Source organism: Apium graveolens, chromosome 11, assembly GCF_009905375.1.
Source record: "Apium graveolens cultivar Ventura chromosome 11, ASM990537v1, whole genome shotgun sequence".
Taxonomy (NCBI): domain Eukaryota; kingdom Viridiplantae; phylum Streptophyta; class Magnoliopsida; order Apiales; family Apiaceae; genus Apium; species Apium graveolens.
The window spans coordinates 164,678,506-164,705,539 of NC_133657.1; the positions used below are offsets into that span (position 1 = coordinate 164,678,506).

Consider the following 27,034-nt stretch of genomic DNA (forward strand, 5'->3'; position numbering starts at 1 on the left):
AGGTGCTTATTATAGAATAAGTTCACTGAACATGACTCGCACAGCTGAACAACTGATGGAGTTCACTCACGTGTCAGCAGTTGTTCACCTAGTGATAGTTGTACAAGTATCCTTAGATTTGAGGTCTTCATAGTCATCTTGTGTACACTGAACTATGCTTTGGTTTAGTTCTTAGTCTCCAGGGACAATTATTAGGGCTCTTCTGGGTATAGGAATTTGTACACGAAGATAGTGTATGATCAATAAAGGATCTACCCCTTCCAGTGAAGGAAGCGAATGTTCAAGGCTGATCCACTTATGCTAGTTCAGGAATCTCTGGCCAGAGTGAATGAAATTAGAAAGGAGTTTCTAATTTGCATAGAACTACGCATAGTAAATGGTAAGCAAGTGATTGAATTAGATAGGCTTGACACGAGATCAATGCCTTGTATTTAATCAGGACATTGTAGGGTAGAAGGAGTTTATTGTACGGTAACTATTCACTGACAGGTTCTTGGTATTCAAAGCAGTGAATTCATATTATCCGGATAGTCGCGATATGTTGAGAAGCATCACTCACGATGTAGAATAAATGTGATTAAATAATTAATCATATTTAATAAATTAGAGAATTTATATAAATAATGATAAAATAGTTTTATTATTATTTATTTCTACTACCGGCTTAATATTGAACCTACAGGGTCACACCATAAAAAGAGAATGATTTAATGGTGGAGGAATTAATTAATAATGGCTAATAATTATTTATTTGTGAACTAAATAATTAATTGGCAAATTTAATAATTGATTAAATGAGATTTAATTGATTATAAATTAATTAAGAAAAGTTCTTAATATTATTAATTAAAGGATTTAATTTTTGGAAATTAAATCAAGAGAGAGAATTATTTCTAAAGTGTTTAGAAAAAAGGATTAATGATTAAAAGGTGTTTTAATTATTAATGAGAATAATAAATGGGATAATAATAATAATATTTATGGGAAAATTTCAGCTGAAAATTTTGCCTATAAATACACTATTATAGACCCTATTTTATTCGAACCCACATCGAACCCGAAAACCCAAAAAGTTTGGAAAACTCAATTCTCTCCACCTCCTTCCTCCTCCTTAACATCGTTTTCTTGGTGGATACCGGTGGAGTGCTTCACACTTGAGGAGCAACTGCTAAGGATCTCTGATCGTTGTCTCCAAATTAATTTTAAAGGTTAGATTCGATCCCTCGAATTTTTATTCATGATCTGTATGCTTTTATTTGGATTTTTGTATGTGTAAAAGTGTTTTGCCATGCCCCGCTGCGTTAAAAATCCAACAAGGGCGTGCCTATACCCAAAGATACTAGCTTGGGGCTGGTCACCATTCTGGGGATTTTAATGTTCCTCCCATAATTAAAGATATGGGGTCGCATCATGCTTAAAGGGCGCGTCCATATGGCTTCCATGTCATAAAACTCCATAAGCCATCCTAGTTGCTCATCTGAACAGGCTGAAGACATGCCCACACAGAAAAGCTTCCCATGCTCCTTCCTGAAACGCTTCTTCACAGCTTCAGTGCATTGTTCAAATTCATCCCAGTCAAAATCCAATTCACTATCAGAAACTTCCCAGTGGTGAAAAGGGATTGGAGAAGGTTCAGGAGAGGTGGAAAATTGGAAGGAGTCTTCATCAAAGAAATTTTCTTCATCACGAAGAGGGGACGCACTTGCTTCAGGCGCGCCCTCAGGAACGGGAGACGTAGGCGCGCCCTCTGTGTGTTGGGGAGACGGACTTGGGGACAGTTATGTAGGATACTTTAGAGGGTCCTGCACCTACGTTGACGCCCCTCTCAATACCCCTATATCTATCAACATTCAAACTCTCGAACCAATCATCATCGTCCAGTTCTGTCCTATCTGGGATTGGAGATCTATCCTTTTGGACCAACTTTTGCTTGCCTTGCCAACGAGATAAAAGAATATTGTCCGTGGACGGATTATCTGAAGGATCTGCCATCAAGGTACCCTCTTTAGAATCCTGAAGAAGGCGCGCCACCCGGTTCAGAAATTCAGGAGTGTGGTGGGCGTTTGGAGGTTGAGGATCGAAGTAAGTATTTGGGGGCGAATAAATCCCCAAATTGGTGAGAAAATTCTTGAAAGGGTGAAAAGGAGAGGACGCGCCCTCGTCTTCCAGCTATCAAGAAAACCAAAAGAAATGTTGAGGGCGCGCCCAATACGAAAGAACGAGATACGAAAGAATGAAGGAAACAGAAAAGGTAGGGATAGACTTAAAAGAAGGGCAAGGCGAGCCATATACTAAGAAGGCGCGTCATATTCTATTAAACAATAATGAGTAAAAAATATCTATAAAGACTAGAAAATTAGGCGACAATGGCGTGGCTAAAAATAAAAGGGGGCGCGCCTCGTATCAACAAAGAGGCGCGCCTTACCATAAGGCGTATACTTTTGGGGGATAGACGTTTGGGATTCCCAGAAACATAAAATTGAAAATTAGACCCAACGATTTTAGATCTAGAACTACAAATCACGCATATACAATATACATACACAGATATACATCATTTTGTGTAAACCATCAAGAACAGTTAAGGAAGTTGAAAGGACAAATGGGACATGCAGTATGGTTTATGCGGTGAAATCCAGAGAAGAAAGAAGTTTTACATACCTTTTCGAACGGGGAAGAAGCTGACTGGAAGAGATTGGGAGTGTGATAACAGGGAAGGCTGGTTGTGAGCAAAAGTCTGTCGCCGGAGTTGAAGTTTTTGGTGAAGAAAGAGAAAATAAAAAGGAAGGGGAGAGTAAAAGTAAAAATGAAAATGATTGACGGTGACTTGTATTTATAGGTGAAAAGGACAGCTGTCAAAACTATCATGTTAGTCACGATTCGTGAAGAATAAGGAAAACCGTTTCGAATTATTTTAAATTTTAAGACGCGCCCTCTTGAAGGCGCGCCTTATAAGTTGGCATCAATCTAGAATGCATGCAAAATAAGAATATTGAGTATATAAAAGCCCTCTGCTATTCAGGGCGCGCCCTGTAAAAAGTATTGGAAGATTTGTTTATACGGGTTTTAATAAAGGTGGAGAAAAATTCCAATCCCATTTTCAATGACATATGGAATTTGGGGGGTAGTTGTTATGCCCAAAAATTGGTATAAACAATATTCAGATTAAGATCAATAAAATGAGCAGAGTCAAAGGGGAAGCGCCTGAAATCTAGGGAAAAGATGAGATTGACTTTCCATAAATAGAAGGCGCGCCCAGAGATTGCGCCCCGTTGACTAAGTAGTTGATTAACGGTTGTAATTATCATGTATTAAAGGCGCGCCTTCAAATAGGTGGAGGAGGCGTGCCCAGTTATCGAGAAGGAGGAGATAATTTTCTTAATTGAAACCTGTAGTGTAGTGAGCCTTAGGGCGCGCCTTGGGCAAGGGAGGCTCCCTGGACGGATTGTTTGGACATGATTGCTTTGACAGACTTGCTCATTGGCTTGAACAGAATTGGAGCGAGCCCTAACGATGAATAGTTTAGGGCGTGCCTTATGATATAGAATGATATAAGAAGAGACCAGAGGCTGGTGACACAGGGCGGCGCCAACATACAGAAATATCAGGGCGCGCCCTCAACTTCCACTTGACATATAAATGCAACTTTTATATGCTGCTTGGATGGATTCTCTTGAAGACTCAAGGAAGATGGAGAATGTTATTACTAACATATTTGATGCAGGTACTCTGTTGAAGAACTCCTTCTTGTAGCATATCTACAGGAAAGGCGGTGTCCATGGTCAGAGACCTCCAGGGGTATGCCTGGACTGAAGGCCTCCTCCTGTAGTCAATGGATGTCCTCATTGGGGATGTGGGGTGAAATCTGGTGTGTGCTTTGGGAGCTCTGTCTCTGTAGTCAACGGGTGTCCTCGTTGGGAGACTTTGGAGTATCCTGCACTTTGCACCCAAAAGCTTGGGATCACTTGTCCTGCAATCTGGTAGGGGCTCCTTATCGGGGGACAAGGATGCGTCCAATATTTGGGGTGAACCACGGCTATACCTGCGTCCATGGATTAGAGAAACAGCTGGTAGCGGAGGGTTATCCTTGGCCAGGGAGATGCCTCATCCGTGAAGTCTCGAAGCCGCGGACGAGCCTTGGGCCTTTGTGGTTGGGTCTCATCGGCGGACATTCCTAAAGCTAGTAGAAGACGGTTTCCAGTGGGTTTCCCATTGGGCCTCGGGATAAGAAATCTAAGCCCATTAGGTTTCTTGTTCCCCAAGAACTACGTGGACTTGATCCCCTATAAATAGGGGTACGTAGGCACATTGTAAGGGGTCAGAAGCGAGAGCGCAAAGGAGCCACCACTAACCCTAAGCAATCTCAACCCCCAATTATCACCACCTCCAAACACTGTTCATCTTTTCCAGCAAACATTGTTCATCGGATTCATCGGTTACTGTTCACATTTCCGACGAAGAACTGCCATCATAGATCTTGTTTCCGGCTGCTAACCTCAAGTTTTGTTGTTCCCAAATTCCTCCGTCAACACTTATATGTGTCACGCTTTCTTGGGCCGACCCTCGTTGATAAATCAATATTGTATCTATAACATTATATAAATTAGAGATCACAATGAGCGTACAAATTAAATATACATAGGCGATAAATTATGTATTTAAATTTTCGCTAATACTAATTTTTATCACATTTTTTTGAGCCGACACTCATTGTAAATTCCAATCTGATTGGAATTCACAAATCCGAAGTTTTGAATATTAATACTAATTTGTATCATATTGTCTTGAGGCGACGAATTTGTATCATATTTTCTTGAGGCGACGCCCGTTGTAAATTTTACTTTTTTACTTTAAATTTGAATATTTTTTCAATTTTCAAAATTTTTGATTGATTATTTCTTTAAGACGTGAGAAATGGAAATTTGATTTTAAATATTTAAATTAAAAGGGCTCTAGAAAAAAGAGTTAAACATGACTTAAAAGATAATCAATTAAGCCATATTTTGCAGCCGTAAAAATAAGTTTCTAAAATAATATCTATAAATTTATATAAACTGAATATATGTAAATAATAAAATAAATTATATAATTATATGTGTCACGTTTTTTTGATCAATACTAGTAAATAAATCAATATTATCTCACACTTTTATTTGCCGACATTCATTATAATATAAGAAAAAAGTTTATAAAACGACACTTATCGATTCGTTAATGTAGGGATATTGATTTAGTAGATAGTATAGATTTTAGTGATTTAAACTTTAGAACGCAGTACAAATTCCAACAACTATCAAACTATGTTATCATTCTTATTGTAACACCCCCTTCTTTAATTTAGAAGGGAGATATTACCTAAAATCCAAAAACCTGCAAAAAGAGCACTAATATATTTCTAACAATAATTTAACAGTCTAAAATCTCCAAAATAATATTAAATCTCCGAAATGTCTAAACCACTAATATAAATGCTGAAATCTCTAATAAGAAATTAAGTCTAAATAATGATAGAAGTCTGAAATCCTAAGAACGAAATAAAGGGAAACTCTCCATCACACAGTCCGAGATCCCCCTAAGCACCTGCCAGAAAAAGAATACGGCATGAGCCAAATGCCCAGTACGGATTTGAAATACAATTTATAAAACAAAAGATCAGAAATAAATAATCAGCAATTTTCAATAAAACAACAATTTTAAAAATAAGTAAGGCTGAAACAACGAGGGGTTAGGACATTTTATACCGAGATCAGAACAGATACAAATACACACATCATAGGGTACCTAATATGTGCAACAAAATGGATAACGTGTACGGCATATACAACGTCACCATAAATCAAATCACAAATCAAACTCTGGGTGCACCCACGTATCCTGAACAAATATCAAATGCGCAAAAGCTCCTCCCAAGAGCTAACAGAAGGATACGCCGTGACCAATCACACTGTCACGGAAGTGTCATGTCACTGGTGCCGCAATGACATGGTTGTAGTACCCCTACAGCTGGTTAACTCGGTATACCCTAAATCACTAAGGGTTCAAAATAAAATATTCTCGCAAATTTAAAATCACCTGATACAAGTAATTCAGATTTCCAAAACAAAGGGTGTCATAAATAATTTTTGAAAATCGCATAGACAGATATCTAAAATTTTCCAAATCAAATTTTAAAATAATTTTCGGAAGTCAAAATGATCAGATAATATTAACGGAGCAAATAAAATATGGAATTGAGTGAATCAGAGACATTCAATTTTAAGATGAGTAGCGCTGAATAAAAAGGGGATAGAATCCGTACCTCGAAAATGGCAATCTCTAATACAAACGAAATCTTTAAATGATCCTCTAAACTCTTGGCTCCCAATCTAATTAAAAATATAATTCATAACCAATATAAGTTTCTTTTTTTTATATATATACATTTATATTTATACGTTAGCGCATTCATTTAGCATGGTTGTGTATTAACAAATCATGTACTTCAGATGTCAATTAATTCATCGTATCATATATTTATAATCATGCAAAATATCACAAGATACAATAACCAATTTTAAATTATTGTATAGCAGACTCTACGATCAAACTTGACATATAAACTAGAATAGTAAAACTAAAGCCTAATGTACATAAATTTTAACCAGGCTTTATAAAATTCATAATGCATGATTTAGTATATAGTGTTTCAACCTGGTGCAAACAAACTTCTTTAGAAACACTAAGGAAAATAAAATTATTTATTGACAACACACCCGAAAATAAATTTTTTTTATTGACAACACACCCGACCATATTAACACTCACATCTATACATTAATAATTTAAAACGAACTTAGGCATGACATAGAGGAACTAAACAAAACAATAATATAATGAATTAGATATATGTTAATTAATTAATACATGTAAATATAAATTAAATGAGAGAACGTTAATCAGATTAACTCACACACTATCATAAGAAAAGGAACTTTAAAATAAGCAAGTGGAAGCGTCATGGTACTGAAACTTAGATTCTTTAGTAATAATAATAATGTAAGAATACTCCAACACTTGAATCATAGAGACACAAGTTTGTATTAATAAAATAATAATAAATCAAAATCAAACAAGACAATGTAAAACAGTTGTGCATGCAGATTGACTTTAATGTCATGACATGACACTATTCTACTCCCTCTGAAGCAAAAACACATGCATATACTTTATTAATAAAATACTATTCTAACTTTATTTAATTAATTACACAACAACAACTAGTACCTGTTCTGTCAATACAGGATTAACAAAGTATAATATCAGCCATGCGCCTCTGTCTCTTTTTCTCTCCAACCTATGTGCCGCAGCTTACTCTTAGGTTTTTTTTTCTTTGGACTTGTGCACTGTGTTGGTATATATAATTGCACAACGTGTCCTATAAAAGTCTAATAACCGACTAAATACAATAATCACTCCTTTTCCTTTTCTAATTTAACTATATTTATTAAAAATAACTTTTTCTATTCTAATTCTAGTCCAATTATTATTATTATTATTATCTAAAATTCATGTATATTACATATATACCCCCTTAAAATGGGATTCCGTCCCCGGAATCAACTAAACTAAATAGTCGTACCTGGATCGAATAAATGCGGATATTTCTCACGAATAGATTCTTCTAACTCCCAAGTCGCCTCTCTCTCAGAATGATTTTTCCACAAAACTTTCACAAACGGAATAGTATTTTTCCTTAAAACTCGCTCCTCTCGAGCTAAGATAGCCTCAGCTTCTTCCTCACATGAAAGATCCTCTCTAATCTTATGCAATGGATACTGTACTATGTGCAATGGATGATATTTATAATAAGCCTCTCAAAACCGACACATGAAATACTATTATGTACATGAGATAGTTGTGGCGGCAATGCAACTCTGTAAGACACTTCCCCAACTTTCTCCATAACATCAAAAGGTCCAACATATCTCGGACTAAGCTTTCCCTTCATACCAAAACGCTTCACACCCTTACAAGGTGACACCTTTAAGAACACATGATCACCTGGCTCAAATCCACCAAACTTCCTATGTTGGTCCGCGTAACTCTTTTGACGAGATCGAGCTTCCTTCAAACTTTCTTTAACTTTTTCCACCTTCTCATTTGTGATTCTAACCAACTCTGGTCCTTCAATGACTCTCTTACCAACTGCATCCCAACAAGATGGTGCCCTACACCTCCTACCATACAAGGCCTCAAATGGTGGCATATCAATACTCGCGTGCCAACTATTATTGTACGCAAACTCGACAAGATACAGATATTTATCCCAATCACCTGTCCACTCTAACGCGCAAGCCCTCAACATATCCTTCAATGTCTGAATCGTCCTCTCTGACTGTCCATCGGTCTGCGGATGATAAGCTGTACTAAAATTAAGCCTCGTACCCCAAGCCTGCTGGAATCCCTTCCAAAAACGCGATGTAAATCTCAGTATCCATGTCAGAAACTATCGACACCGGCACACCATGAAGTCTAACAATATCTCGCTGAAAAATATCTGTCAACTCATGAACAGGAATAGTCTCTTTAATAGGCAAGAAGTGAGCGGACTTAGTAAGTCTATCAACCACCACCCATATGACATCGTTCTTCTTGAAAGTCATCGGCAAATGAGTCACAAAATCCATAGTAATGTTTTCCCACTTCCAAACTGGAATATCTAGCTGCTGCAACAATCCACTAGGCCTCTGATGGTCTATCTTCACTTGTTGACATGTAAGACATTTTCCCACAAATTCTGCTATATCTCCCTTCATTCCACTCCACCAAAAGTGCTTCTTCAAATCCCTATACATCTTGGTTGAACCTGGATGAATAGAGAATGAAGAACTATGAGCCTCCTTTAAAATTTTCCTCACGAATCGTCGGGTTTGCGGGCACGCACAATTTACTACCCAACCACATCACACCCTCATCATCGACATGAAATTGTGTTTGCTTTCCACCTGCCACCTCGGATCTAATAGCTTCCAAACCTGTATCACTCTTCTGAGCTTCCTTAACCCTTGAAACAAGATTCGGTTCCACTTTCAAATTTGCAATGCTACCACTTGATCCTCTAACATACAAATCAACACCCAAGCGCTCCAAATCTGAAATAAGGTGCGGCTGAGTAATGAGAGATGCAACACTCCCCAAGTTCTTCCTACTAAGAGCGTCTGCCACTACATTCGCCTTCCCCGGATGGTACTGAATATTTGCATCATAATCCTTAAGAAGTTCAAGCCACCTCCGCTGCCTCATGTTAAGCTCCTTCTGAGTAAAGATGTATTTGAGACTCTTGTGATCAGTAAAGATGTCACAAGTCTCTCCATAAAGATAATGTCTCCAGATCTTCAAAGCAAAGACCACTGCTGCTAACTCCAAGTCATGGGTAGGATAATTCACCTCATATGGTTTAAGCTGCCTAGAAGCGTAAGAAATCGCTTTCCCATGTTGCATAAGAACACACCCCAATCCTCTCTTAGAAGCATCACTATACACCTGAAAACCTCCACTCCCTGATGGCAACACAAGTATTGGAGCTGACACCAACCTCTTCTTTAACTCTTGAAAGCTCTTCTCACGATCATCATTCCACTCGAACTTAATTCCCTTCCTCATTAGCTGAGTCAATGGTAAAGCTATGGAAGAGAAACCTTCCACAAAACGCCTGTAGTAGCCTGCCAAACCCAAGAAACTCCTCACCTCCGTCACATTGCTAGGTCTGGGCCAATTAGTAATAGCCTCGACTTTCGCAGGATCCAACTCAATGCCCCTACCAGATACAACATGCCCCAAGAATGCCACTTCCTCCAACCAGAATTCACACTTGGAAAATTTCGCAAACAACTTCCTCTCCCTCAAAATTTCAAGTACAGTACGTAAATACTCTTCATGCTCCTCTCTGCTCCTAGAGTATATCAAGATATCATCGATGAAGACCACAACAAATTTATCCAGATAATCATGAAAGACCCGATTCATCAAATCCATAAATACCGCTGGTGCATTCGTCAACCCAAAGGACATCACGAGAAACTCATAATGACCATAACGAGTGCGAAATGCAGTCTTCGGAATATCCCCCTCTCTAACTCGTAACTGATGGTAACCAGATCTCAAATCTATCTTCGAAAAGTACTTCGCCCCTTGTAACTGATCAAACAAATCATCAATGCGTGGCAAAGGATACCTGTTTCTGACAGTCACCTTATTCAACTCCCTATAGTCAATGCACAATCTCATGGAACCATCCTTCTTCTTCACAAACAGCACAGGAGTGCCCCAAGGAGACACACTTGGCCTAATAAATCCTCTATCCAACAACTCTTGCAACTGCTCCTTCAATTCTTGCAACTCAAGTGGTGCCATTCGATAAGGCGCCTTAGAAATAGGCTCGGCACCTGGAACAAGTTCAATAGTAAACTCCACCTCTCTATGTGGTGGCAAACCCGGTAGCTCATCGGGGAACACATCTTCATACTCCCTCACAACTGGATAATCCTCGATGCGAGGTTCATCCTTCGATGTATCCTTCACGAAAGCAAGGTAGCCATCACAACCCTTAGACAATAATTTACTCGCCTTTAGAGTAGAAATTAACTTAACATCCCCCTTCGGCTGAGACCCTTGGTATACAAATTCTGGTTTATCTGCATCCCCAAAGATCACCCTTTTTCCTTGACAATCAATTGTGGCACGATGTTCACTCAACCAATCCATACCCAAGATAACATCAAAGTCATGCATCTCCATCGGAAGCAAGTTAACCTTATAATTTCTATCTCCAACAGCTATCGGACACTCTCGATACACATCAGAAATAACAACAGAATTCCCCATCGGGGTAGAAATAGACATATGAGGATATAATAATGAAGGTGCAACGTCAAGATGACGAACAAATGATAAAGACACAACAGAATGGGTCGAACCAGTATCAAATAACACATAAGCATCACGTCTACCAACAAGAAGTGTTCCTGAAACGGTACCTGAATTAGCTGCTGCCTGATTTGCCGTCAATGCAAACACTCTGGCTGTAGGATTCTGCTGACTTCCACTGCCACTACCACCGCCAGCTCCTCCTCCACCAGGGTTGCGTGACACTGTGCAATCCTTTGCCCTATGGGACATGCTACCACACAAGAAACAAGCCCCAGTCTGTCTGTAACAAGCTCTACCTGGATGATGTCCACCACATGTAGCACAAGGAGCCACTGGAATCATATTGGGGTTTCCCCCATGCACTGAGTAACGGTTCTGCCCCTGTTGACGATTCTGCCACTGCCTAGGCTGCTTCTGTCGCTGAAACTGCTGATTCTGATTCTGATTCTGACCTACATACTGATTCCGGCCGTGGAATGACTGACCACCCCTATTCTGATTCTGTCTGCGCCACTGTCCCTGCTGACCATTCTGACCTCCATACCACTGTCTACCCTGTGCAAAACCCTGATCATCCCTAGTCCTCTTACTGCCACTGTTAGACCTGGAAGTCCTGAAATCTATGCGCTCCTTCTTAACATCCTTTGCTGCATCAGCCGCCTCTGCCACATTATCAAATTTAAAAGAAATTATGGAACCCCTCAGATAAGACTTCAACCCCCATTTAAATTTATCAGCCTGCTGCGCAGCAGTCCCTGCAACTGTCCCAGCAAATCCAGCCAACCTTATAAATCTCGCCATATAATCAGTAATGCTCTCATTATGGTGCTGCGCGATCGAATGAAACTCCCTCAAATACGCCTCCCTATCAGCATTAGAGAAGTACTGCTCATAGAATACCTCCTTGAATCCCTGTCATTCCAAAGCCTCTACATACTGCTCCCCTCTAGTAGCTTTCACTCCTCTCCACCATCTCTGAGCATCACCCTCCAACTTATACACAGCTAACCTGACCTTCTGAATCTCATCACAACCCAGTGCATCAAAAATCTTCTCGAGATGAACAATCTAATTTTCAGCATCAATAGGAGTCGGTGCTGCACTAAAAGAGTCCGGTTTCTGCTTCCAAACCTCTCCAACCATACAAACGGCTCCAGCTGATGGCCCTGACCATTCTGATTCTGATTCCCATTGCCATTCTGATTTCCTTGTCCATTCTGGTTTCCATCGCCATTCTGATTTCCTTGTCCATTCTGATTTTCCTCGCCATTCTGATTTCCTTGGTTTGCCAAAGTCTACTGTACAGCCTGAGCCACTGCTTGCCCTATCATCTCAGTAAGGCGAGCGGGGTCAATATGAAAAGGATCACGTCTAGGAGGCATCTACAATATAAGATAGCGAACGAATGAAGATTACGAGAATAAATATGATGAAGCAGTTATAAACAGATTCTAGAATGATGAAGCAGAATTAAATGATAAGGAGCAGAATGAAACAAAAATAAATTGAACACACATCCTATCGTCTACCCAAACTCACAGGTCAACCTAAGTAGGTTTTCTACAAGAAAGAACCTAAGCTCTGATGCCATCTCTGTAACACCCCCTTCTTTAATTTAGAAGGGAGATATTACCTAAAATCCAAAAACTTGCAAAAAGATCACTAATATATTTCTAACAATAATTTAACAGTCTAAAATCTCCAAAATAATATTAAATCTCCGAAATGTCTAAACCAATAATATAAATGCTGAAATCTCTAATAAGAAATTAAGTCTAAATAATGATAGAAGTCTGAAATCCTAAGAACGAAATAAAGGGAAGCTCTCCATCACACAGTCCCAGATCCCCCTAAGCACCTGCCAGAAAAAGAATACGGCATGAGCCAAATGCCCAGTACGGATTTGAAATACAATTTATAAAATAAAAGATCAGAAATAAATAATCAGCAATTTTCAATAAAACAACAATTTTAAAAATAAGTAAGGCTGAAACAACGAGGGGTTAGGACATTTTATACCGAGATCAGAACAGATACAAATACACACATCATAGGGTACCTAATGTGTGCAACAAAATGGATAACGTGTACGGCATATACAACGTCACCATAAATCAAATCACAAATCAAACTCTGGGTGCACCCACGTATCCTGAACAAATATCAAATGCGCAAAAGCTCCTCCCAAGAGCTAACAGAAGGATACGCCGTGACCAATCACACTGTCACGGAAGTGTCATGTCACTGGTGCCGCAATGACATGGTTGTAGTACCCCTACAGCTGGTTAACTCGGTATAGCCTAAATCACTAAGGGTACAAAATAAAATATTCTCCCAATTTAAAATCACCTGATACAAGTAATTCAGATTTCCAAAACAAAGGGTGTCATAAATAATTTTTGAAAATCGCATAAACAGATATCTAAAATTTTCCAAATCAAATTTTAAAATAATTTTCGGAAGTCAAAATGATCAGATAATATTAACGGAGCAAATAAAATATGGAATTGAGTGAATCAGAGACATTCAATTTTAAGATAAGTAGCGCTGAATAAAAAGGGGATAGAATCCGTACCTCGAAAATGGCAATCTCTAATACAAACGAAATCTTTAAATGATCCTCTAAACTCTTGGCTCCCAATCTAATTAAAAATATAATTCATAACCAATATAAGTTTCTTTTTATATATATATATACATTTATATTTATACGTTAGCGCATTCATTTAGCATGCTTGTGTATTAAAAAATCATGTACTTCAGATGTCAATTAATTCATCGTATCATATATTTATAATCATGCAAAATATCACAAGATACAACAACCAATTTTAAATTATTGTATAGCAGACTCTACGATCACACTTGACATATAAACTAGAATAGTAAAACTAAAGCCTAATGTACATAAATTTTAACCAGGCTTTATAAAATTCATAATGCATGATTTAGTATATAGTGTTTCAACCTGGTGCAAACAAACTTCTTTAGAAACACTAAGGAAAATAAAATTATTTATTGACAACACACCCGAAAATAAATTTTTTTTATTGACAACACACCCGACCATATTAACACTCACATCTATACATTAATAATTTAAAACGAACTTAGGCATGACATAAAGGAACTAAACAAAACAATAATATAATAAATTAGATATATGTTAATTAATTAATACATGTAAATATAAATTAAATGAGAGAACGTTAATCAGATTAACTCACACACTATCATAAGAAAAGGAACTTTAAAATAAGCAAGTGGAAGCGTGATGGTACTGAAACTTAGATTCTTTAATAATAATAATAATGTAAGAATACTCCAACACTTGAATCATAGAGACACAAGTTTGTGTTAATAAAATAATAATAAATCAAAATCAAACAAGACAATGTAAAACAGTTGTGCATGCAGATTGACTTTAATGTCATGACATGACACTATTCTACTCCCTCTGAAGCAAAAACACATGCATATACTTTATTAAATAAAATACTATTATAACTTTATTTAATTAATTACACAACAACAACTAGTACCTGTTATAACAAAGTATAATATCAGCCATGCGCCTCTGTCTCTTTTTCTCTCCAACCTATGTGCCGCAGCTTACTCTTAGGTTTTTTTTTTCTTTAGACTTGTGCACTGTGTTGGTATATATAATTGCGCCGCAGCTTACTCTTAGGTTTTTTTTTTCTTTAGACTTGTGCACTGTGTTGGTATATATAATTGCACAACGTATCCTGTAAAAGTCTAATAACCGACTAAACACAATAATCACTCCTTTTCCTTTTCTAATTTAACTATATTTATTAAAAATAACTTTTTCTATTCTAATTCTAGTCCAATTATTATTATTATTATTATTATTATTATTATTATTATTATTATTATTTTATTATTATTATTATTATCTAAAATTCATGTATATTATACTTATACATATTGAACTATGTTACCGTTAATATAAAGATTGAGACTTAAAAATTTAGCAAAAGAAGGAAAAGAGAATGGGAATAAAATCTTATAGTTAATTAAATAAAGTTGAAACTCTTCTCATGTGAAAAAACCTCTACTTATTGCTTCTAATTTTGCTCTGGACTTGAACTTGCATTAGCTAGACGTAATTATAAATCTCTTTAAACTTAATGTTTAATTCTTTGTACACCGTCGTTGTACAAAACTTTTTTTTTCTTTGTATGCATCAAACAGCCAGCAACATTAAATTTTTGAACTAAGAAAAATCCAGATAACTGGTTATTAATACGTTTTTTAAAAAATACAGTAGCGATTCAGCAAAAAACATAACAAATTTATAATTTAAAAAAAGATATGCACTTACTTGTAGATTTGAAAATACAAAGAATTGCTCAAAATAATTGTTGTAATCGTTTCAGTGTATATATGTCCACGTATATTTTAATGATAAACTTATAAATAGATAAACTGATGATTCAATATTTATAAAACTAAAGAGGAGATTATTTTTGTTGGAAAAAAAAGATATTTATTTAACTTAAAAAGGGATTCGAATTTTAAATCCTAAAAGTAAGGAACTAAAGAAGGAAGTTTTGATTTCCCTATTTAAAATAGAGTATCTCTAGAAAAATATATATGTATGATTCGTGCGATTTTAGATCTCCCAAAAAATATTTTTAGGAAATTTGTAAGTAAATTTTGCAACTACTTGTTTTGATCCACTTATGGGCAATAATCTCTGCTAGGAACTATATTTTTCTGATTTCACGAGATTCAAAATAACTTATCGACATCATCGCTAACCATCATCTTTATTAGAACTTGTAAGATTATATTTTTCCCACATAGAACATCCATTTAGCATATTTTTTTGTTTATTTTCTCAAAAGTATGTTTTGTGCTTTTATAATGGACTATATCAATATACTACATCAATATATTCTTTAAAATTTCTAAGCTGATTTAATGTCTGTTTTGCTAAAAAAAATGGATGTAAAAAATTGAGGTAGCATAAGAAAATAACGAAAATTTTAATGAACACTACAACTGTTCTTCAAACAGTAAAAAAACTTGAATTGGCTACTGTAATTATTATTGTAACAGTTATTTGAGGTTTAATAGCGTTAAATTACCTTCTTGGCAGAGATTGACCGGTGCAAATCATTAAAATACATCAATCTTGGTTCAGATAATGCTTCATGCATCAAGAGCAAAAGAATTAATAAAAACAATAATCACGCATGGGTTGAAAGATCAATACAAAATTATAAAAAAATAACGGATTATTCAAAGATAGAATACAAAATTATAAATAGTTAATTACATTTTGCAACCCCTACCTTTCATTTAATAACAAAACTATATACTTACTTTCAAAAATACAGTTTGCAACCCTCTAACTTTAGACATCAAATACAATATGCATCTGTTTAACCATTTTGTTAAAAATATTTATATTATGAATGGTAAAATTGAAATTCAGCAAAATATTTAAATAATAATTTTAAATTTTTTAAATTAAACTAAAATTTAGAATTTCAAATTATAAAAATAATATTAATGTCAATTATTTTATTACTCAGTATAATTTTTAAAATTTTAAAATATAGATATATTTAAAAACTTTATGATTATATATATAAACATATATTTTGCTTAATAAATATATTTAAAGTATTTAGCATTATGATTAATTTAGGGTATTACTAATACAAAATAATTTTTTTCATGTAAAAAATTTATTAAAATAAATATTTTAATTAATTTGAAATTTTAGTTATTAATATTAACATCTTAATTTCAATTTTATAACCGCAAGAGATGCATGTTGTAGTTGATATTGAAAATTAAGAGTTGCAAACTGTATTTTGCAAAGTAGTTATACTGTTTTGATTTTAAATGAAAGTTGGGGTTGCAAAGTGCAATTAACTCAATTATAAAATATAGACGCGTGATGTTATACGAAAATTCTTGATGCATGCAATTATGTTGGATTTGAGGAATGGAAATCTAAATATATAGATGCATCAATGATAAAGACTTTATATAAAGAAATAAAAGATCAAAACCAATCAGGTTTATAATTTATAGTTCGTAAGATTAATGTAAATAAAAAAATTAATCTATTATCCAATTTCAAAAAAAATCGATTTTGTTCTCTAAAAAACAGGAGTTAAAGAAGAAAATTTTGATTTTAATATTTATAACAGAGGAGCTCTAAAAAAAGATAAATATGATTCGAGTGATTTGAAACTCCAGGGATTTTACTTTATATATATTATTATTAAGATATATATATATATAGATATATATATATATATATATATATATATATTATGATTACTATTATATAAAAGATGAAATATTAAAATTTTTGATACAGTACCTATTTTTTGATACGCGTTGATTTTACCGAATTATCCTTACTAATTTATATATATTTATAAAAATAAATTTTATAAATAGATACCAACACCATAATAACCTTATATAAAATTTTCAATAGTAATAAACACTTAAATATTTTATCATACATAATTTCATATTCTTATATGGTCAATCAAGGTTTCCTATGCATGTTTGCTTCATCATGCGCGGGAATTTAAGATCTAATACAGTCAGGTTCTGTTTGGTAAAGTTACAAAATTATTACAAGCATTTTACCAATTTGTAAAACCTAATTAGTGTAATATTTACTTCAAATACATTATTGAATTAATTATATTTAACCTACTTAAATTATTTTTTAATCTTATATTTAGAATATATATTGGTAGTTTACGTTTTTTTTCCTTTTAAAATCTTTTTCGCCCATATCACTCCCCCGATCTTTTTTTTCTAACAACATTTCACTATGCTATTTCAAAACATTGAAAACTTTGCTATTAGGCATGTAGTTTGGTCATACGTTCATTAATAAAATAATATTGATAAAATATAAATAATTAAATACATATAAAATTAAATATGTATTATGGCCTCAGCCCAAAAAAATGATATATAATAATTACTCGGGCCAAGTAAAATTATATCATTGAACAATTCCATAACAGAATTAAAATTACAAGCTATTTTTTTGGTAGATATAATGGTACCGGGATAAAAGAAAATAATATGTAATATTCATTCGGACTTAAAAAAATCATCCTATTGATTCGGGTTCAAATGCAATATATATATATATATATATATATATATATATATATATATATATATATTCACCCGGGTCAAAAAAATATTATTGAACCACTCTAAAATAAAATTAAAAATTAAAAGATAATTTTTCGTTAGGTATAATAATCTTGGGATAAAAGAAAATGATATGCCATATTAATCCGGACTTTAACAAAATGATCCTATTAATTCGGACTAATATACAAAATAAAAAACGGATATAGTTATTGTATTTGCACACTAACATGGTTAAAAAATATAATATTGAATTGGGTTAAAACAAAATTAAAATAGAAAGATAATTTGTTGGTCGAGTAATGAGATCGGGCTAAGCAAAATAATATCCCCTTTTCATTTGGGTTAAAATAAAATAATATTCAAACAGAGATAAAATAAAATATAAATGAATAAATACAATTACTTAATTTGGTTGATATAACGGGTTTATATAATTACAAGTTTTTTTATGTCTATAAGATCTATGCTATCTTATTAAAGAAACTAGAGATAAATTGTTATTTGTATAATAACGTCGCATTAAAATAAAATAATATAAAATATTCACCCAACTAAAAAAAGGTAAAACATAATTGAAATCAAATTAATTAAAGTAAACAAAACAAAATAATATATATACTTTTATCCGGCATAAAATAAAATAGTAGAATAGGAACAAATATCATATTTTATAAATTTTAATTCAAAATAATTTTTAAAAAAATATAATATTAAAAGTAATCCGTACATCATAGTATTATAAAGTAGGGTAATGGCCAAAAATACTTTTTTTTGGAAAATGTAACACGAATATCCGTTTTTGAAAGATATGGCCAAAAATACATTTCTAATAATCATTTCAAAAATGGAATAAGTTATTACGCATTTGACAAATGAATATTATTTTAAAAAAACAAAGTAAAATCATGATACGCATTCCTGATATGCCTATCATGTATTGCAAAGTCATGATACGCATCTCACGAATACGTATCCAAAATTATTATTTTTTTTACTTAAGTTACCCATCTATAAAATGCATATTAGTAATACCCAATTTTAAAATACGTATTAGTTAGGTATTTTTGGTCAAACATTTTAAAAAATGATATTCTTGTCACAAAATTTAAAAAATGAGGTATTTTTGTCATTTTTCTATAAAATACCAAAATACCAGATAATAGTTATTATTGCATAATCTAATTAATTAATTTCAATTCAAAATTAAAATCGATGCCACGTAACTACATAGTTACACAAGATTTATATATTTAGTTCTATTGTAATTTCAGGTTAATTTCGCATAGCAACATTATAATTAAATAATGATGAAATAATATTAAAATATCAATGTTTGGTTATCACTATATAATCTAATAATTAATTTCATTTCAAACTCGCAGTTTTAATTCCCCGTAACTATGTAATTATGAAAGCTTTAATTTCACTTATTAGATTTAATCATAATTTCGGCTTCGATTTCAAATAAATATATATTATAATTAAAAAAGATTAATTGCTAATAGTTAAGTATTAAAACCAAATAATATGACTAATCATTTTTCACCTGTGCTTGTCACGGTTATCAGCTAGTATATAATAAAGATATTGACTCATTGATCGATGATATTTAATATTACAAATTATGCACATTAAAATTAAAGTTTTCATAATAACATTAAAATTATAATTTAATTAATTTCAGTATCTTATTATATATCAAGTTTATTAAAATTATAAATAATCTATACTATATTATAATAACCGGAATTAGTTATAATTTGGTATGCCTTTTTTTTTTGTTGTTATGTCTTTTTTTAGTTGGTTTGGTTATCCTCGTTTATGACCGTCAGATCTCTTAAATTAAGATCTCTTAATTTAAGTGACCAGGATCGTTAGATTAAAATACTAAAATAGTATACACTACTTAAACTCACAGGTTCGAACCCCGCCAATAACAAATATTTATATTATTATTTATACACTACTATAAACTCTCAGGTTCGAACCTCACCTAATATCAAATATTTATATTATTATTTATACACTACCCAAGATTCAGGTTTCACAACAACAAATATTTATATTATTATTTATAAATAGATTAATAATGTAGTGATTTAAAAAGAAATTTATTATAAATTTAAATAATATAAAAATATAATAAAGACGGGTTGTAAAGCTAGTATAAATAAAAAATAAAAAATACTTATGGTTAAACCCTGGTCCTTTAATTCAATGTTTTGTGTCGTCACTACAATAAAACCCCCCTGCTGTGCTGCAATTTCAAGAAAATAAAAATGGCTGCTCGCGCTTTGTTTCGTCACTTACATAAATCAAAAACTTCGTATTCTTCTCTTTTTAGCTGCTCTAAAACCTTCATCTCTCCTCTCTTCTCCATCTTATACTCACTGCCATCAGTTTCAAGGTAATATATATAATATTTATGTGTTTGTATGTCTTTTTTCTTTGAACTGCTTTGAGGTTTAAGCTAAAAAAATGAGGGTTTTCTGGGTTTTAACATTTGGGGTTACAATGTTTATGTTATTATATCTGACACCGAAAAAAATATATTAATTTATCGAAATTATACATTTATTTGTATTTATTTAAGTTAATGCTAGTGATTTGAGTGATTATCTTCGTGTCTCTGATGTTATAAAATGGGTTTTCTTTTTGCATTTTTTTTGTTTTGCTAATATTATGTGCTATTGAATTCATATGGGCAATGCTTAGTGTAACTATAAGCTTATAGGATCTAGCTAGTACTTGGATAGCTGTGAACTTGTAGTATAGTCTCTAGCATTGTAGTTTTGCGGATACCCTCTTCGCTCGTTATCAAGATATTAAGGTTTCTGGCCTTAGGAGAGACATGTGTGTGCGAGTATTAGAGTTAGCGTCCTGTTGAACCCTTGTTGTATTTAAAAAAAAAGATTGAACGTTTTATGCAATGTCAATTGGCAATTGATTTCATGCTCGGGTATTTTCAGTTACGTTTAAAAAATTGGGGCTACTCTTGGAAATGGGATTCACACAAAATCTAACTAGGAATAGTAAATGATACATTATGAAATAATGCCAGTATAAATTTCAATGTAATACTGTGTGTGGGGTGAGTTCTTTGTACTGTTTTAGACAGGCTGTTGTTGCTTGGGTTTACCAAAACCGTTTTAGCTAGAAAAATATGGCTTTTAATTAATGGGCTATATACATTCACATTTAAAAACTCAGACAGAAGAATTTTATTCACTTGCGCAGATTATTTAAAATGCAATATCTACGTTAAGTATATGTTTGGACGGGAAAAAATATTAATTAATCGAGGTTATCCATTTATGGATATTAATTTATCCGAGGTTCTACTGTAGTGTCAGTATTTAAGTCAATGATGGCTATATGAGTGAATATGTCTGATGTAATATATTGGTTTTTTCTTGCATTTTCTTCTTCAATGCTATGTTCTATACTTTTATTTCAAATCTTCTGTGCTGAAAAATTGGTATGAGAAATGCTAATTTTAACTTTATGCTTATAGAATCTAGCTAGTACTTTTTTAGTGCTGAATTTATAGTATGGTCTTTAGCAATGTAGCTCTGCGGATACCCTCTTCGGTCGTTGTTGAGATGTTAAGGTTTCTGGCCATAGTACAGGCATGTGTTTGCGAGTGCCAGAGTAAGAGCCTTGTTTTTTAAAAATAAAAATTAAAAAGTTTCATGCTATGGCAATTGGCAAATGATTTCTTACTCTGTTATTTTTAGTCACTTTCAGAAAATTGGGGTTACTTTTGGGGATGAGATTCACACAAAACTCAACTAAGATTATAAAATTGTACATGATGCAATAGTGGCAGCATTATTTAAACATAAATGGTAGTGAACGACACAACTAAGAATAGTCGATCACTGTGTGTATGGCTTTAAGTCAAGTAAGTAGCTTCCAGAGCCTGACTTGGGCTTTAAAAATCCACCTCGGAAGAGTAGGATCAAAGTGAGCTGACTAGATCTTTGCCCCACATTGTCTGATGTGTCAGAAGATTTTCTATAGTACAGCTAATTAAACCTATATACTGTATCCGTGATGCCCAGCTTTTCTTGTAGTGAGATCATATACTAGTCCGTCAGAAGCTGGTTCACAGTTTAATGCAATGGTTGATGGTATTCAAAGAAAGTATTACATGCTGGGAGGAAAGGGTGGGGTAGGTAAAACAAGTTGTGCTGCATCCCTTGCAGTAAAGTTTGCGAGCCATGGCCATCCCACTATTGTGGTTTCTACTGATCCTGCTCACTCCCTGAGTGATTCTTTTGGTCAGGTAGTAAGATTTGCTTCTGAATTGAGCTACCTTTTACTATTAGATAACAAAAATCCCTTTATCTTTTAGGAAAGTGTTGACTGAAATATCTAGCTTGTTAGGATTTGGCTGGAGGGAAGCTTGTTCCAGTTCAAGGATTAGATTCTCCACTTTATGCATTAGAGGTATATACAGATTGCTGACAATTTTTTTTTCCTAATCTGAGCTTGCTAGGTAAAGTAAATGAGGTAATATAAAATCTCGAATCATTTTTTTTAAAGATTAATCCCGAACTCTCAAGAGAAGAATTCCGGAGCGCAAGTAAGAATCATGGTGACACTGGCATGAAAAATTTAATGGATAGCATGGGGCTTGGAATGCTTGGTGAGCAGGTGAGAGCATGTAATAAATTACTTGTTACCTTTTCCTTTATTTCTCTTCCTGATAATACACATTTCTATCATATGGAAATAATAACTGCAGGTATATATATTTAGATGCCAAGTTTTATAAATACCTGGTCTTCAGACTTCTAGTGTTTATGTGCACTAGGAGCAGATGACTGCTGGATGCTCGATCACCCCATAACCTTCTGTATATTTAGTGAATCTGTTTAAGTTGGTCAAGGTCTCAGAAATCATTCTAAAGACATACATGGCTATTTCTAAGATAGCATTTACCATCTTGTAAGTTATATAATGTAATAATAATTTTTTTATCCAAACTGATAATAAGTAATAAGTTGGAAATTGCTTCTGCTTATAAGTTATGAATATAATTTGTAACAATTAACTTTTATAAAGGTAAGCCAAACCAGATCTAAGTGATACTCAAGTCATTCGTAAAGTATAAAGCAATGTTTTTCTAATAATTCTGCGCAGATTAACCTTCCACCAGTCACCTAAGAAATTGAACTCATCTTTTCCTATGTCGGATCTTTAGCTTCACTTTTATCCTCCTCCCCCCAAATATTATATTTCTATGCTTATAATTTATCTAGTTTAAGAATGTTAGATTTTCACATGTTTCAAATTTACAAGATTACTTCTCTTTTTTGAATTTTCCATGTAGTTGGGGGACCTGAAACTAGGAGAGCTTTTGGATACACCTCCGCCAGGTCTTGATGAGGCTCTTGCAATATTCAAGGCATGCAAATTTGATTGGCTTCTATAAACTTATCAGTTGGTCATTATGGATTTCATCAAGGATTAATGATTCCTAACCAAAAACCTGAAAATTATCAATTTTCATTTTATAATCAGAAGTAATTTTAGTGCTGATTTGTAGGTTATGCAATTTGCGGATTCACAAGAATATAGCAAATTCACGCGGATTGTTTTTGATACAGCTCCCACGGTCAGTACATATTATGAAACCTAATTGTTTCTTGACCATCAGTCACTTTCCTAATTGTCAAATGTTTTAATAGGGGCATACTTTGCGTCTTTTGTCCTTGCCTGACTTTCTGGATGCATCCTTAGGGAAGATGATGAAGGTGTGTACCTGATTTTGTCTTTAAATCGATTGAATTCATATTAAGAGTTATGTAATGCCTGACATATACTTTAGACCTTGTAGTTCTTACATGTGTACACTAAAATCTTCATAGATTATTTTGGCACACATCGGACCTTATTGGTTTCAATTTAAGCTAATTGAAACCATCAAGTTAACCAAAATATGATCATATGATTCGCATACGCTAAAGAATTATTGGAAAATCATCTTTAAGGTTTTTTTGTTTCTCTCCTTTCAAATTTCTCCTGTTTGATCATATTTAACTTTCTGACCCAAGTTTTCTTCTCTTCAAACCCTCCCATGTTGCTTTAAGTTTTTTTAGTTCTATTTTCTCCCAAATATTTCTTCTGGGAAGCATGGGCAGTTCCCCACTTTTGAGCATCTTAACTTTCATATCTAGGTTTTCTCCCTTTCAACTCTTCCTTGTGGAGAATTTTGATGATTTATGTTCTCTCAATATATTCTGGGAATGATTCTTTTCCCTTCTCGTTGATGTTTCAATCTTTATTTAAGCTATTCTATAGTGTTTAATAATTTTGGGCAAGTTATTTTACACTGAAATCTTTGATTCATCTTACGAATCTTAGTTTTACTGCTTATAGATTGATGCCCTCTTATAGATTAAAGACCTCCCTGTTTGAGCTTTCAGAACATCTACTTCACCTCAAAAAAAAAATGTTTCCAACTCTAAAGCGATTGATAGTCACAATATAGGTCTCGTGCAATTAGTACTGTGCAAGGTTAGTATAAACTAGAAACAAAGAGCTTCAACGTGTACAAGATTGAATTATATGGCGTACCTGTAAAATTACATGTATTACTGTATTTTAGTCATTCAATTAGTACGTTGGTCTGCATGAGTGTGGTGGAAAAGTTATGTTAAAGTGATCATGTTCTCAGTCCAGAACTGATAATTGAAAATTTAATGCTGTTTTCCTTGTTTGTTATTTTTTTTCATAATCAAGCCATAAAAAGCTTTATTATCTGTTCTACTCAGATGATACTGATAACTCTAGCGGATATAGGTCTGTGCAATTTTTTAATTCCATTATTCTATCTAATTTACTATATGTAATTTATGTACTAGACTTCTATTTAAAGTACTGTCTCACTGACTTCTCAAGTGCCACTGGTTAACCATATTCAGCTGAAGAAGAAGATAAATTCAGCAACTTCAGCTATTAAATCTGTTTTGGGGAAATCAGAGCCACAGCGGGATGCTGTAAGCATCAGACTTTTGTGAATTATAACAATTTACTCGAAGCATGTCAATACTAAAGAGTTGCACGTTTTCTTTTATAGAAGTGACCAGTTGGAGCAACTAAGGGAAAGGATGGTAAAAGTTAGAGAGCTTTTCCGTGACAGAAAAACCACAGAATTTGTTATAGTGACAATACCAACTGTAATGCTCTAACTTCTTTTTTCCCCTTTCAATTATGGAAAAATAATTTATAATGTATATTTAGGATTTTTAAGCAACTCAATCAAATCATTGTTTCTTATGAGCGCCCTTCAGGCTTTGGCTTGGTGCTTTTCTTTTTTAGTTTCTATTGATTTCTGTTTCCATGCTATGTTGCAAGCATCATTTCTCTTTACGCTACATGTTGATGGTTTTTATAATCATTTTTCTACACCCTTATTGAAGCATTGTAATTTTCTTGAGATCCCTTGCTAATAAAAACAGGAAGAAGGTGCAGATATATGCAGTTTGATAAGTTTTTACTTGTGAATTTGATACAGCTGATAAAAGCTTTTGGTCTTTGTTATTGAGTCCCGTATACATTTATTTGTATACTCTCTCTTATAAGTCCTATGAAGTATTGCGATAGTCCAATTTTTCACCCTCTATCGGTCTCTTTTGTGTTATCATAGGGTAATCTCAAGAATCTTTCTTGTGGAGGACCCATATTTTCATGGTGTGGAATCATGTCCCCCAAAAATTTCCTTCATTTCAAGGAAAAGTATGAGCAGGACTAATATATAGAAAGATAATTCACATCCTCAGCGTAATGCATCTAAGACCGTAATTCTTTCATCGCTACTAAAAGTGAAAATTCCCTGCCATGGAATTGTAACTATAATGTGCCAACCCCTTCACAAGCATTCTGAAAGTCTATGTTTGATCAGAAATACAGAAATTTAAGTCCATGTAAAAATAAATTAACTCGTTATTAAAATTGTGTATTTGCTCATATTTAAATGATTCTAATGCTTTCATTGTCATATCTAACTCTATAACATAATTCTGTGTGTACAAAGGTTATGGCAATCAGTGAATCTTCACGGTTGCATTTCTCTTTGAAAAAGGAAAAAGTTCCAGTTCAAAGGCTTATAGTTAATCAGATCTTACCTCCATCTGCAACAGACTGCAAATTTTGTGCAACGAGAAGGAAGGTAATAACTGAAACTCTTCTGCTAAAATTTCAAATTGGATGAATTGGTATTTTGTCTTTTTCTTTTCTTTTCTTTTCTTTTTTTTCATTCTGTAGTATGTTGTAGAATCCTATCTAAGTAGTAGCAGAATATGTACTATCAGTTAGGTTTGTTACAGCATACAGGGAACTTGTATTATCTTTCCATTTCTCTTATGTAACAATCGGGATCACTTAATATTGCAGGACCAGATGCGTGCGCTTGAAATGATCAGAAGTGATCCAGAATTAGCAAGTTTAATGGTATTGAAGGCAGAGCTAACTGATGTAGAGATAAGGGGTGTTCCAGCTCTTAAATTCTTCGGGGACATGATCTGGAAATGAGGACACAATTAGTGCTGAATGCTGATTTACACAATAGAATATTAAACTGTTTTAGAGAATATGAAACTAATATTTAGTAGCTTATTGCTGTTTCAGATCTGGGAAGCAAAAACAAAAGATAAAACTGCGGGTTTTAACATTTAGAATTTAGAGGTTTGGCAAGAACGAATATAGGGGCAGAAAATGGAATGTTAGCTTCCAGCTGTAATGGTTTTCATGTACTATGAGGCAACACAGTTTCCCGTTTTTTTTTCAGTAGGAACAGTTCTTCTGTAATTTGACGAGCTTCCTTGATGCGTGCTAGTTATAATTTGGTATTGTTAAGTTACTGCAATAGAGGAAGACATTTATGTCTAGCTACATTTGTAACTTGTGGCATATGCTTTACCTAAACAGACCAGAACAGCTGACA

The 27,034-nt window shown here is 33.7% G+C and overlaps 1 protein-coding gene across 2 annotated transcripts; it reads left to right on the top strand.

The window, feature by feature from the left end:
• Positions 1-20,320: 20,320 nt before the first annotated feature.
• Positions 20,321-26,987, top strand: LOC141695140 (ATPase GET3B-like). Of its 2 annotated transcripts, none has more exons than XM_074499396.1 (11): positions 20,321-20,488; positions 22,146-22,369; positions 22,471-22,533; positions 22,630-22,740; positions 23,420-23,494; positions 23,636-23,704; positions 23,778-23,843; positions 25,014-25,088; positions 25,170-25,268; positions 26,126-26,260; positions 26,485-26,987. In XM_074499396.1, the coding sequence occupies exons 2-11, from the start codon at positions 22,205-22,207 to the stop codon at positions 26,620-26,622; spliced, it is 996 nt and encodes a 331-aa protein (XP_074355497.1). In that variant the 5' UTR covers positions 20,321-20,488; positions 22,146-22,204; the 3' UTR covers positions 26,623-26,987. The 2 variants fall into 2 exon arrangements, with proteins under 2 accessions (XP_074355497.1, XP_074355496.1); XM_074499395.1 differs by having other exon boundaries at positions 22,158-22,369; positions 26,485-26,984.
• The last annotated feature ends 47 nt before the right edge of the window (positions 26,988-27,034 follow it).